This window comes from Mastacembelus armatus, chromosome 15, assembly GCF_900324485.2.
Source record: "Mastacembelus armatus chromosome 15, fMasArm1.2, whole genome shotgun sequence".
NCBI classification, from domain to species: Eukaryota; Metazoa; Chordata; class Actinopteri; order Synbranchiformes; family Mastacembelidae; genus Mastacembelus; species Mastacembelus armatus.
This window is the reverse complement of record NC_046647.1, coordinates 11618834-11634450: the sequence shown is the minus strand read 5'-3', so window position 1 is coordinate 11634450 and position 15617 is coordinate 11618834. Positions and strand designations below refer to the sequence as shown.

At 37.5% G+C, this 15617-nt stretch overlaps 1 protein-coding gene across 1 annotated transcript in view; it reads right to left on the bottom strand.

The window, feature by feature from the left end:
* The window catches only part of eys (eyes shut homolog), a 123602-nt gene that overhangs the window by 54771 nt on the left and 53214 nt on the right, over positions 1-15617 (bottom strand). The window contains exons 25-32 of the mRNA XM_026309983.1: positions 13015-13111; positions 12442-12549; positions 10943-11088; positions 5334-5505; positions 4910-4988; positions 4269-4468; positions 1074-1198; positions 422-546 (exon numbers count right to left, since the gene is read on the bottom strand). Coding sequence (XP_026165768.1) covers positions 422-546; positions 1074-1198; positions 4269-4468; positions 4910-4988; positions 5334-5505; positions 10943-11088; positions 12442-12549; positions 13015-13111 — 1052 coding nt within the window. The remainder of the gene's footprint in view (positions 1-421; positions 547-1073; positions 1199-4268; positions 4469-4909; positions 4989-5333; positions 5506-10942; positions 11089-12441; positions 12550-13014; positions 13112-15617) is intronic.

Sequence of the window (15617 nt, the reverse complement as noted above, 5' to 3'; positions counted from 1 at the left end):
CATATAACCCCACAAGATGCTGATGTTTACAACTAAATATTACGGTAGACAACATGGCATTATGTTAATCACTTCACAAATCAATTCAAATTCACATATTTTAATATCATAATATAATAATGATATTTAACAAAGTAACACTTTCATGTAAATGGTAAATTGCTTATATAAAGTAGCAGCTGTAGTAACATCTGTACAAGGCATCCAATTTCCTGCTTTAAGAAGGCAATAAAAAGACTAAACAACAAAAACTAAAAGGAAATCACAAAATTTCAGAAACTTTGAACAGTTTTAGTCCAGTGAGAGGACTCAGGGGTTGAGGGTGCCAGAAGGTAAAAGCTAATATTAATATTAAAAAAAAAAAAAAAAAAAAAAAAAAAAAAAAAAAAGCTAGGGATGAGAAAAAAGGTGGGAGCCTCACCACAAATCCAGGACGACAGAAACAGGTGTAGCCATAGCCTGGATCATTCTGGATGCATATCCCCTGGTTGCAGGGCTGTGGAAGGCACTCATTAATGTCATCCTCACAGTGAAGGCCTGTCCAACCTGCCAGGAACAAAAGCCCACAGAGTGCCGTGGTGAGCCCAGGCTCTCCCACTTCCACTCTCTGAAGTGAATATCAATCAGATTCTCCTACATTGATTTGCTTCTTTTTGGGTTCACACACATACACAGACAAGAAAAGGCTTTCACTAAAGAGTAAGATGCCACATACATTTTAATGAGCTGAGGTAGGATCGTCTTTTTTAGTACTGTATGACTACAAAGTTCTCCCTGGAGAAAAGTAGATGACTTTTGAATAGCTTTGAGGCACAGAAACTATGGCGGCATTACGGTAACCTTTAGTCGCCTTTCATACGCCCTCTTTTCAATTCAATATAGGAAAACTGTAAGTATCAAGGCAATGGCCATAACTGTACTGTAAACTGTATTCTACCACATCTGGGGCATCATGTTATTCATGTAAAACAAATGGTTCCTGTAACATGTTTTAGAAAGAGGGAAAAAAAAGTGTTTTAGTAATCTAATTTCAAAGGTAATTGAGAAACTCACAGGATATGTATGTGACTCACCTGACCTGCAGTGGCAGGTGTAGCTATTAATAAGATCTTGGCAAATAGCGCCGTTGTGGCAGGGAGCTGAGCAACATTCGTTAACATCCACTTCACAGAACTCCCCCGTGAAACCTGGTGGACAGCTAAGAAAACATATCATACTTTAAAACTGTGAGACTGGCTCACTCCACTGTCACTTCCACCCTGTGAGTCTGACATGCTGCATCTAAGAACTGCTTGTTTTTATTATTTATTAAAAAGTACATACATTTTTTTTCCCCAGCTGGTGCGTCTTTTTTACTCCTGCTAATACTGCTCTTAAGAAGGCAGTGAGCAATGTGATTGATAATACAACAAGGCTGGAATGTAATTTTCAGTAATCAGTATTCACCTGATACCTTGATAGCTGAATTATCCATCTACTAATTGGAAAAAAAAGTTGTTTTTTTTTCAGAAATAACCAGAACTTTATAGCTTTCTGGTATGTGTGTCAGGAGTAAGCATTATATGTAAATGAGTGTGGGCGAATAATCACATCTATTGTTTAATTTTATAAAGAAATTACTTTTTATTCATTTCATCTTAAAATGTTTATGTCCTTAAAGTGGCTCCATGGGGACCTAAAAAGCATCACATAACAGGAAAAGCATGCAGATTAGCGTAAGATTCCTTTAGTAATATGTTTCTGTGACATCCTGTGACCCAAAAATCTGGTTCAGCATTTTTAAGCATGAAAAACAATATGGGGTATAAAAAAAAAAACAAAACTCGCTGAAGTTTACAAATGACAAACTTGAAATTACCGACCTGCTTTGAGGGTAAGATAAAACTGAATGGATTAATTCAGCAGCACATAAAACCCACAAAGTGGAAATATTTAGGTGTAATGTAATGGCTTTCTGTAAGTGATGTGCACACTATAAGCTACACCTTGAGCAAAGAGAGGTACCACTCCATTGTGCAGATCTCATCCCCATTGGCTTTATAGAATCATTTTCCAGATGGACAATGAGCCTGATCATGCATCAACCCTCCCTGAGGCCAAGGGAACCAAGGTCTGCTGACTTGGATTTTCAATTCACAGTCACCAGACCTCAAACACACTGAATGATTTGGGGAAAATTTGACAACAGCAAAGGAAAACAGTGCAGCATCTCTCAAAACTGAACCAACTTTCCTCATCAGTAAAGTCAGTCCTACATAAAAACACAAAATGGGAACTTGTCAGACTAAACCAACTACCACTGGACAACAACTAAATCTGTATGAAGATTTTCTGATAAGTGAATTCTTTATTTGCATCACAGTGTATTCACACAGTACTAAAACAGCTAAATGTTGGCTTTCAAAATATAACTCAAATGCTCTGATTTTTAAAATGAGATCAATAAGCAGTTACTAAGTGACTAATATAAATCTAACTGAATTTCAGCAAAACAATCCTCAGCTGTGGTAGGAAGTGCCCACAATGCAGAATCAGTCTATTGCAGATCAGCACAACACTAAAGGGCATTTTTAACTAGAGAGTGTGTGTTTATATACTAAGTCTTTGTACACATTTGTCTGTAAATGGACAACATACCATATACTGCCTCTTTGTAATATATACACAAATATGCAGACATGAATGCAACATCACAACAAATGTGCTGAGCCAGTAGACAGACTCATTACATCAACAGAAAACACAGTAAAGAGCAGTAACCTGAAGTTGTTGTAGTCTGTGATATATTAAGTCATGAGGCTGAGCATATAGCAGCATCAACACAAGGTTACACAGTGTAATTAACTGTGAGACATCCTGGGAGGCCGCCATGTCAAACCTGCACACTTACATACACCTTGTATTCAGATACACTTTATCACTCAAGGGAGAGCATGTCAGCAATTAAAGAGTAATGATTCACTTGCAATCCACCTGGAGGACTGCTGCCATATACAGTAAGAGGTTCAGACACAGGTACTATAGCAACAATCTTTTGAGACAACATGTACTTTTAATTAGAGACAAGCCAAATTCCTAGTACATACAAACACTGACTTCAGAAATTAAAAATGCAAATTTGATTTGAAATATTTGCCAAGCCCCACTGCACCCCTGTAATGTTTTCCCTCCTCACATGTAAGTACATTTGCAGTTTACAGCAGGCACTGAGTGGGAATAAAAGTTAGCATGGGATTTTTGACCCTGGTCTACACACCTCTGAAGACACACGATTTACGACCAAACCACAGGAATCACAAAGTATTTCAATTATAACTTATATAATACTGTACTTTTATTGTTATCAGAAATATTTTTTCATATTATAATCCATGACCTCATAACTAAGTTTAGATACTAAGAAGGATCAACAAAAATGGAAGATTAATAAAGAATTTAAACTAATAGCATACTTGTGTTTTTTCATTTCTGAAACTGTGCAATAACAGACACCCTCATATCAAGCCCAGACAAACACAGACAGTTTATTCACTTTATGTAGATGCTGCTATGAAGCTTGTTAAAAAGATTTTGGTCTGATTTTGGGAGTTTGTGGGGTAAATGCTGCACTGCTCAACACATGACTCCTCTTTTTCTGCTGTAATGCCAATATGTCTTTATACTGCTAATCACAAACCCTTATGGCTTATTAATATTACACTGGTAAAACAATGGCCCTGAACTGCACAAACCTTGTTTTTAGGACAACAGGAATATGCCATAATGTTATCTGGGTGGCTGCAGTTGAGGAGATAGAGCAGGTCATCCACTAACTTAAGGGTGAGTGGTTCAAAGTGTCCTTAGGCAAGACACTAAAGTTGCTCCCAGTGGCTGTTTCATCGGTGTATGAGTGTGTGAATGATTGTGTGTGTGACCTTCCACCGGCCAGCACAGCACCTTGCATGGCAGTGTTGCCATTGACGTGTGAGTCAGTGTGATTGTGTATGCGACTGGGTGAGTTGGCTAATAGCGTAAAGCTCTTCGAGGGCACTTAAATGTAAAAAAAAGCAGAGTATACGTAAGTATACCACCATTAGCTTGTAACTTCCCCAAACCATATAATGAGCAGGAGAGCTGCTACTCTGAACTCTGATCGTTTAAACTATCCATCTAGCCTGCACTCAGCAGGGCATGTTGTTCAAGCCAACTACTATCACTCTATTCAGGGACAGTCTTTCAGTATCATTACATCCAAACAATAAAAGACTTCTGGTAGTGGACCGACTCACCTGCATGTAAAGTTTGATCCCTCACCGTCGAGGCATGTAGCTCCATTGAAACACAATGAGACGTTAAAAGCACCCTCTTTGCAGATGTCCACGTCATTCTCGCAGGTTTTCCCCGTGTAACCGTCCTGACAGAAGCAGGCGTATTTCTCAATGAGATCCACGCATGAGCCTCTATTTAAACAAGGACTGGAAGCACAGTCCTGTAAGTGAAAAGACAGAAGGGAGTGAGGCCCTGCACCAAAACTATTTTGACAGGAACATACATATAAATATATGATTTTCCAGCTGAAATGCACAGGTATTTTAAATAAGAAAAAAAAGCAGCAACTTTGGATAAGAATAATCGTAAAGAGCAGGTGGTTAGATTATCCATTTAATTACATGCTCACAGAGACCTTGTAAACAACTCAATGTTGTGATCAGTCCAGGACAAACTGTGATTTAAATCAATTAGACTATAGACTAAGTGGTTCCTTTTAATCAGATATTTGTACAAAGCTTACATGATCCTGGATTTCAATGGACTTATCTTGTTGAAAAGTCAATAGAGTTAGTGATACCAAAACCCGCAATAAGATTTCACATTGTTGTGGACATTCCTATAGAACACCTAGCAGGGTTATCAAATAACCTCAACTCACATCAATGTTTATTTCGCATCTGGTGCCTGTCCATCCAGGTTCACAGAGACAGAAGTATGAATATATTCCATCGCTGCAGCTGGGAAGGCAGCAACACATGGGGTCAGATTTATACAACTGAATAAAATAACACAAACAAAAAAAAAAACACATCCATACTGTGTATGCAGGTCTTTTTCTGTATAGTTTATGCAGAATTCTTAAAGACAGATACTCTTGAATAAAAGAGTATTTCATTTTCGATGGAATTAATGACAGTAATTTAGAGACCACTGAGACAACCTGTAAGTGGATCACATTAGCTCCTTACAGATGTGACGTGTCTCCACTCTGTGCTGACAAGAAGTATAATTAAAAATAATTCCATGCCATTTCATCACAATTTGCAGGGTTTCTGTTTTAAATGGCAGAGAAGAATCTGTACCTCCCATGAAGACAAGGTGCTGACATGCATTCATCAATGTTGGTCTCACAGTGGAGCCCGATGAAGCCATCAGGACACAAGCAGTGGTATCGACTAGGTGCATCAATACATCTCCCACTATTTTGGCATGGATTTGAAGCACACTCATCGATATTGACTTCACACCATGCACCTAGGAAATTTAAAAAAAAAAGTTTTGTGTTACATATCTAACAATTTAATGAGAGAATGGTCTTTTCAGAACTTTAGTATTTAAACTTTGTACAAACAAACAAAGACAAGAAATACGCTAAGATGCATACAGTTGTCAGGAAGAAGACTAACATCAGGTCTGACTCCTCTGTGTGTCTGGGATCAATTTTATTATCTATCCTCAAAACAACTTTAGCAAACAAACAAACATTTAAAAGGCTGACTTTTAACCATGAAACACCTCTGCAACTTCATTTTAGATCTCTAGATACTGTACACCATAGAGAAATCATCCTCTTTTATAGGTTTTAAAAGAGTTTATGTATGCAATGGAGGTCTACGGTGCAGTTAAACTACTCGATAACAGTCTGTGACTACAAAGATATGCCAAGATGGAGACACTGACGCTTTCTTTTGTTCTAATATAAAGCACCCTTATGCTTTAATGATAGCCATGCATTACAATATACGCCCTTGTCAAACTATGTAATGATTATCTACAAGACTATGTACCCCCTAGACTATATTAGTCACTTTGTCAGCATTCATATTTTAAAAGGGATGTGTTCAGATGTGTTTCACGTCCATGTCACACTGCTTACTTGGCTATTGTTTGTTATTTTATTTAACTAACTTTAGTGAATTTGTTAAGACTATTTTGTAACCGTGACCTTCATCATTATTAAATCTCATTCTAAAGTGGAGAAAATCCAACTGTAGTAGAGGCACATTCAAGCAATCTGAAAAGATTAGAAGCCGCCCAAGGCCAGATTTGTATGTAAAAATAAAAGTCATGAACTTGGTTGCATTGAAGAATAAAGATTCTGTTTCTGAACTGTGGCCCTAACAGGCATGCTGCTGTCGAGTCCATACACTTATCTTTCATCAGACAGTAATGAATGAAAACTTAAGGAAGCATACAGGAAACAGGCTTTTTGATATAAAGTGATCACAGACCAGCGGGGATGGTAAACATGAGTGTGTGGTATGCTAACTGGCATTAGATCAAAGGATTTCTGGTTGTGTAACGTTTTTTATATATATATTTTCTTTTTTTTTTTTTACCTCAGGATATCTCTTTCTCACATATTATTCTTGTTACTGACAAAGTCAGTCAAATGCTTTTAATGAAAAGGGTCTGTAATGCGATGCATCGTTTAATTTAAAGTGACCTTAAGTTGTGCCTCATGACGGTTTTATCAGTTATTATGTAATTCATCAGTTACGATAAAGAAAACCTCGAGTTTCTTGCTGGTATGATCTTTAATCATCAGAATTCAGCTGCTACCATCAGTAGCCACTGAATCTGTGTTACGAACAGTATAATCTCCCTCTGGATGTTTAACCCTGACTTAAACCATGTTTTTTAGTGATTTGCATTTTTGAGAATGGATAAGTCTCATGTGGTGTGTGTTTGTAATAAGCAGTATACAAACTGAACCATTGATCAATGGTGAAATGAAATGGAAAATGACAGATGAACCTTTAATACCCCAAACAAAAACTCTTATTTTGCTAAGTGGTTATTATGCTTTGTGAAAGTAGGAGAGTATTACACACTGATGAGTTACCAACATTTAAACTACAGCTGTAATTATTAGTTATTTCATTATTTTAACAACAGAAAAAGGAACCACAGCAAAAATGATAACAGATTCATTATTTAGTAATAATGAATCCATCATTTGGTGGTCCCAGCTTTCGAGCACTTTCTGCTTTTCTCTGTCTTTATGGCAGTAAATTGAATCTCTTTGTGTTTGAGTCCGAATATTTTAAATTAATTAATCTATGAAATGTATGGAAGTTTTCACTGCTGTGAGCACCGCAAACAACATCCTATTCATCTCCATTACGTTGGGACAGAGGCAAATATTTCAATTCCTGGGAAAATCAAACCAAAGTTATCTGGTGAGGTGATGTACAGCTAAAACGGAGGGTGAAAATGTATTTATTAACTTTAATTTGGGTGAATTGACCCTTTAAAAACAACATTATCTAAATTAATTACTGACCTTTCAGAAGAAAACGGAAAGAATGCAGAGGATAATAATTATATAGTCAACTAAAAGAATGCAGCACCTGTTAATAGATGGCCCCGTAATGTCCCTGAGAGGATGCAAGAAAGTCCAGGACTGAATAATGGAAAAGTGTGTCATATACTGTAAGAGCTGTATATCCTTACAGCTGTGATGACACAGGACAATCCACCACACAAACTGCACTGCACTAAATGTGCTGACCCCAGGGGAGCTAATGAATAATGAGCAAAACCAAGTTCATCTTCACTGTCCGTCACATACATTTAAGATATGTGTGACGATTTATTACATAAGCCAGACTTATTTAGAGAGTTGATGCTTCTCATTATTTATGCAGACATTACAAAAATAGCAACACGATCACAGCAGAAATGAAGGGGAGGGAAATGTTGAAGCTGTGAAGGAAACACCAGAACAGAAACTGTCAAAATTAGACACCCCCCTGCCAACAAATGATGTTTCTCACTAAAAAGGCAATACATTTACATACATATTAAAATTTACTATAGATATTGTCCTTGAACACAGTGATGAAAATGATGACTGACCCACTGCTAATCATTTGGTTAATGTTTCATCTGTGGCCTGAACAAACAAACAGCAACAATGAATCTAACGCCTCCTGTGTTTCACCATGGACGACAATAAAACTTAATCTTTACAGTCTACCACGTTCTCATGTTACAGAATCTGGGATCACTCCTTCTTGTGCCAAACTGATAACTTTTTCCTTTTTTTTTTTTTTAGCCAAAAGGAAAGAAAAATTCACAGTTTAGGGCGGCAAAGGTGCCAAAAGAATGCTTAAACTCAAAAATAACATTAGCGAGCTGCAACAGAAAATAAACTATGAATAATGTAATACAGAAGTGTTATGAGTAAAATTAGTGAGGGTTGGAAAAATATTTTCTCTTTTTCACCATCCATAGACTGCCTGTCAATTTAAATAAAACACTTGTGGATCTTGGCATTTTTATCTAGGACAGAAGTCACAAAATACTGCATAGAACAAGATCACAGAGTGTCTTATTTGTTCAACGTCACAATGGATTTGTGAGAAAAGAACATATATGGATCTGTATTTCAATCCAACCAACCGAGGCCTAAACATGACAAGCATTTAAAATGTAGATTGCTTGCTTTCTTACCACAGTGTTGTAGCCACACTTTGATTTTGATTCTGAGAACCTAATTCACAAAATCTAATTATTAAGCTGAAAAATAAACATAAACCAGTCATTCACATGAAATGGACACTACATTTCTAGATCCACAGATCTCTGCAGAGGCTCAGTGGCAAAGATAGAATCATGGCCAAATATTATTTATCAAGTTCACCCAACGAAAGACTGAATTTAATCAAGGCTTAACATCAAAACAACACTGCCAGAGCCAGAACTTCATCTGCAACAATGTGCTGACTGCAGAAGCTGCAACAATGTGCTGATTGCACTGTACTATCACTCAAGGGAAAGTGATCCTTAATGGTGGGTGAAGAGAAAACAGAAGGTGACGAATAGTGTGCTTAAACCGTGATTTATATAAACAAGATTACCCATTAATCATGTCACTGTAATGACTTCTGACCTCAGTACAGAACACAGCGTTTATGTACAGTTAAGAAATACATTAGTGGGATTGCAGAGCCTTTTAAACCAAACAGCCTAAATCAGACAGCTAAGATCTAAGCACCTGCCAAGACTGTCTTACTGTCTAAATGTTTGTCAATATGACACAGGCAGAATGAAATGACTCTATACATAAGAATAAAGGACAATTACAGGTGATTAGGTCAGAGCCATAACTAACAGCTGCTACGGAACAAAAGATTCACATTGACGTGCTGAGAAGAGAGTGCAAAACAAAACACACACTTGTTTAATTTTAATGTCTAATCCTAAGTGGGTCATATAGATGTTTAGTGAAGTAAAAAAAAAAAAGAAAAAAAAGAAACATAAATGATAAAAGATGCTGGATGTCTGAAATGTGAATAAAAACATTTTCTAGCTTGCTTCAGTTATTTTTCAAAGCTGTTTGATGTAAAAAAAAAAAAAAAAGCGTTTTGAAAAGAGAGGGTAACAGTCAGAGCCTTTAGATCACCTCTTAGCAAAAAGTGCTATATGAAGACAGATTTATTGAAAACGCTGAAAATACAGATGCACTGAGTGACTCACTAAACAAAAAAGAAAAAAAAAAAAAACCTGAAGAAAATTCAACATGGATTGTGATGCAAATGGGACTGAAGTGTCATCATAGCTTAATCACATCCGTGAAAATGAGTAGATACAGCACTAGGCTGATTTATTAGTAAGCAGCTTCAAATGTTACAGTCAAAATTAATTTTGGCATTTGATATGCAAAAAACACCCCTTGACTTCCCTGATGGCTAAAGCTAATAATATGATAATACCATCAAGTGACATAACAGGTTACAATAACTCAGTGATAGAGGAGATGACACATGACAATATCAAAGCAGAATAACATTTCAATCACTTCAAATCAGGCCACAAAAACATGAACAATGAATCTCTCTAAGATGGCAAATTGACTATTGGACTTGATTAAAACAAAGTTACACACAGCTTGAGTAGTACCATGAGCCTGTTGGTGTTTTTATTAAAAAGTTGCAATGCTGTTACTCGTGTTACTAGAGCAAATATTTTGTATGAGATCTAGTTGGTCTGAACCAATCCAAAACTGTATCCTCTGGCCGCTTGCTCTCTTGGGGAACCCTGTTTCCTCAGATGAGCTTAGAGCAACAGAAAAAGTAATGACTTGTACTATGCTGTACGTAGGCCTAATAATAAAAGCTGCTTCTGTGGGAATTGGGCCATGCGTGTCAGAGTCTGCTCTCCAGAGTAGCAATACCTCCGAGATTTCCCCCCTCTCAACTGGGGAAGGATAAATTGATGATACAGTGTGGAAGACAAATGAAATTAATCTTCCCTGTACCTGACAGGAATCGGCTTTAGATAGCGCGCGCGCACGTTACACACACGCTAAAATAGCTCAATATCCATCTGGGTGGAAAATAAGAAAAATGGATTGAAGTAAAACAACAATAGCACTGTGAGACTAAAAAGGCTGATAAGATGAAATAAAGGCGGCTAACAGACACAGAAGTTTTCATCAGATAAAACAGGTGACATAAATATATCTCTTGTTAGCTTCACTGAAAAGCAGACACTGTATTTTGCAGAGGGCAGGTGGGCTAATTAACAGCAAGTATTGTGAAGCAGTGTTTTTTTTTATTTTTTTATATTGCACTAAGCCAGATCAGTGTCGGAGTCACCTCAATAGCGTGTGGCCACAGCAGTCATGATAAGCCTTTTAGACTCTCATATTGATCTTCATGTCACCTTAGGGCAAAAGAGCTACCTGAGTATCCAGGGCGACAGACACACTTGAAGCCTCCGGGTGTGTTGATACAGATGCCCTCGTGTAGGCAAGGTGAAACTTCACACTCATTCACATCCAGGTCACACAGCGCTCCAAAATAACCAGGAGGGCAAATGCAGCGGAACCTTAGGAAGATGTGATAACACTCGATCATTAAGAAATAACATAAAATCCAGTGAAGACCAATGTGCCACAGTAATTATAACATACTTTCATGTGCAGTTCTAAGAGTAACTTTAAAATAAGTTGAATTCTTTTTCTCAGTAAAAAACTGAATATGCTCTTGCAGAAGCAGTTATTCTAAGAAAGTGTGTGTGTTCCCAACCTACTAACGTGCAGCTTAAGATCCATTATTCATTCTCAAACTGACCAGCAGCTCTTCATACAAAAATTAACAGTATGACAGTAATTACGTTTCCCAATGTGCAACTTAATTTGAATTATGTTTCATGAGTTATTACTAAGGGGAAGAGCTTAATCTGTCAAATAATGTGGTTTATTCAATTCAAATCCCTCTCTGCAGCTGTTGGTGGATCTAATATCCCCAGACCACACACCTCATAGGAGACGGTTATTCTATTTGTAAGTGAGATAATAAGAACATGAGTAATTAGACACCTCTGTGCTAAAACATAAACTGCATCATCTGATTAGTCAAAACCATTTTTTCATTGTTAGACCTGTTACATCAGATCACATTAATGTGATAAAGCTAAATGGTATTTATTGCCATGAGGTAATGGACTGGACTCAGTCAAATGGCTGTACTGTACATACACAGATGACTACAGGAACCTTGTACAGTTAAAAGCACATTAAAAGAATAAGTGACACAAGACAAGAAAGGGTCAGTGAGTTTACTGTAGAGTCTGATTCATTACCAAAGTACAGATGGATTTCTTCAGGTTTTGGGTCAGGGAGATGGAGATATCGGTGTGCATAGTGCTCTCGTGGGCAGTGAGGTTAAAATACACCTGATGTGAACTCCCTGGATGGTGCAATCAGAGATGCGCTCTGAGCGGGGCCAGGTCACATGAGAACGAAATCATGACGGGAGACAAACTGGAGACAAACCATTTAGGACTCAAATTGGCCCTGGGACTGCTCTACCCATCTGTCTGAATAAGCCTGGAAGCCCCGGGGCTCCCATTAAGCACAGCAGTGAGAAGCACCAGTGGAGTAAAGCCCAATCTAGATACGTGATGTGTTCCTGCTGAATTCACTCTGTCTCTTTAGAATAGCAGCTTATGTGTGTCAAGGATGAAGGCAGGCTTGTTATATAAACAGGAGCACTTTAAAGAGGAACACCACAACCTTGTGTGTTTTGCTTGGTGCACCATTTTGTTCATTTACCTTTCAAACCAAATTCAGGAAATTAATCAGCCTGGCCTTTATGATATGTGCAGTTTAAACTGTACACATTCAATAAATGCTAAGGTGAAAAGTCAAAGTAAAAAACGAGTTACATTCAGACTTACCTGCTCACAAGGTCTTGACAAATGCCAGCATTGTGGCATGGACTAGAGGCGCACTCGTTGATGTCTTCCTCACAGTGAAGGCCAGAAAATCCCATCCTACAACTACAGCTGCATAGGAAAAATCATTAATATTGATATTTAGTCTCAGACTTAAAATTGAAGATCAATCAGTTCCTCACAAGCACAGAACAAAAACATCGATAGGAATTTAATTATATTAATTACACGTTATCTTTTGACTGTGCATAAAGCACAATGGATTTTGAGTGTTTAGTTAAACTTAAAGCCCAAATGACAAGAACAAAAGAGACAGACTTTTTTTGTTAAGAATTTCACCAAATTTCAAACAGCATTTATATATTATATCCTTTAAACAATATAAAGACAGAGGTATTAATGTATTAACTCAGAGTAATCTACTGTGAAAATTATAGTATACTGACCTGAAGCTCATAGAAGAACGAAGGTCAATACTGGATTTACAAATGTTTAAGGTCCATCCCTATAAAGCCTGACATTTTTGTGCCTCCTATGAAATGAAAAGCTGGTTATGTATAGCCTAACACACTTTACCTGTAACTGTTGACCCCGTCCACACAGTTGCCCTGGTTTTGGCATGGATTTGAGCTACACTCATTGGTGTCAATTTCACACCAACTTCCTTCAAATCCTGAAAGATAGATGAGATGGTCATGGATCAGCAAACCCCACTACATCCTGAAAACGTCAGGGCCGATGATAACAAAGGCCCCAGTGAATGCCATTTTAATGGAACTAGTAGCCCCTGTAGCATATCTCATCTTCCAGCTCTCAGCACTCAATGTTTCCCCTTTGAGAGTGTGTAAGTCTAATAATACTTTAGTGCCACAGACAGATTGGTCTGAGGGTTAGTGGTTTGGGGTTTGGGAGGTGTGTATGTGACTATGTGTGCATGTGACTGTGTGTGTGTGTGTGTGTGTGTATGTGTGAGAGAAAGCAAGCGTGTAGGGGGACATCTTGTTAAGTTAGGGTAAAAGAGAGGCTAAGCCCAAGAGCTCTTTTGCCCTTGTTCATTAGGGGGTTGAGGGGCAGGATGGCTAAGCAGATCCACATAGATGTTTTGTTGTACTTTTGAAGGCGTTCTGGGAGCTTGTAGTGTTCAGCCTCTCAGAGGTAGTCCTCTGGTACTTGGTCTTGGATTGGTCCATAAGATGGTTTCCTGCTGAACAGGTTGAACGACTTTTATGAGGTAAAATTAGTTAACGGATGAAAAAGTTAGAGACAAACCCCTAAAGCCCCATTGTATTGACACAAAATGATCTGAGTCATATAAGCAACTGGAAAACTATAATATTTTAAATTACAATGAACTCACAGAACGTCTTTACTATATTTAAAATGTTCAGCCTTTTGTCAAGAAGGCGTAAACTAAACATTATGTTTATAATTGAATTCATATTTAAATGTGTTACTGTAAAGGAGATGTTTCTATTTATTTATCCTTCGTATTTAATTACATAGACAAAATATTAGAAACACCTCTAAATAGAATGCAGTCAAATACGAGATGACAGTGACATCATGGGAGTGTATCTGGTCTGGATTTCCCTATTTGAAAATTTCAATACTAAATTTAAAGCTGTGTACACAATAATATAAAAATGTACGGACTATCGTGTGTTAGCATGAGTAAAATTCAACAAGTTCATTTTGGATCTAAGAACAAATGAAGTAAAATTAAGGATATAACTGTCAGGCCTGAACATTCAGGATACCAAGACAAGCAATTAAAGGGATTCTTTATTGCCACCATTTCCTTCTTACCATTGATTTTCAGCTTTCAGAGACTGTTTTTGTAATTGCACTTTTGGTGGTATGACTAATGACAGGGAGAAACCATTTCCTGAACAATTCTGACGTCCAAAGTCTACTACTGTGTTGTCCCTGCAGAGCGCCATCTGCCATGCATAATTAGAGGCATTACCAGGATATAACAAAGGGTTAATAAAACTAGCTTATAATGAGTGTTAGTGCTATTATTGTTTCCCTGTCTCATTATGTCGCTCTTGCTGCTTCAAGTTACAGTTATATATATTTAAATTATAATGGGTTTTTACTCGTGTAAGTAGTAATTTTCCTCTGAGAGAAGTACTTGAATTAACAATGATGAGGTTATTTAAAATTACTTTAGAGAGAACACATGTAGTTTAATCTCGCAAATGTGAAAATGTGAAAGAGAGAGAGATGTTGGTTATATTGAAGAAGTGGTTTATGTTATATGTTGCTACATGATTAATACCATTTATTGGATTTGCCATTTTTACCAGTTTCGTAAGATAATCTTTCAGTCAGGTGGCAAAAAATAGAGGCAGCAACTGGAACCCATTATGTGTGGTTTGCTTTGCAGCCACATGAAGCTCAGCACTCTTGAACAACAAATGTCTTATCAACTGGATCAAATTCTCAAAACAACTTTCACTGTGAATTTTTAATGAACTGACTAAATGATACTGTATATCAATATGATAAAAAGTAAGAAAGAAAAGCAACTACTCTCTATCTAAATGATGATAAAGGAAAAAAAAAGTAAGACAGCAACACCGACATCGCTGTGTGTATCTTGGGACGTAAGAATGAGAGTGAATCCATGAGACCACAGAGAACACAGAGCATCTAGTGAATTATGGGACAGCGCAGGTTTCCAAAGCTGGTCTGTCAGTCAAAGCAATGGTGGAGCACCTCAGGGAATATTTCGGATGTCACCACAATGTAATGCATCTTCTGCCGCTAAGCAGTGACTAGAGGCTGCTCTTTGACAGTACAGAGAGGGATACCCAAGGCACGTGCTCACATAGTCATTCCATCATCCAGCCACAGCTTCACTATGTGATCACTGCTCCTACCCATGAACGTCTCAGAGGAGAAGAAATTGTGGTAATCCGCAGCGGAGAGTGAACTAACTTTGATGGACATTTCAGTTGATATATGAGTGATGTCTTCCTTTTAACTGTGTGAATTTGATACGGACCACTACATTTGTGACTATAGTCTTCTTATCAAAGTTGCTGTCAGTCTGATGTAACAGCTGCTCCCTGGAAGCTCATTTAAAATTATATTACCCACTGCTTGTGCAATATAAATTATGGTCTCTGTCTGTGGTGTCCTCTGTGTTCTGTCATGTATCAGATCTCAGACGT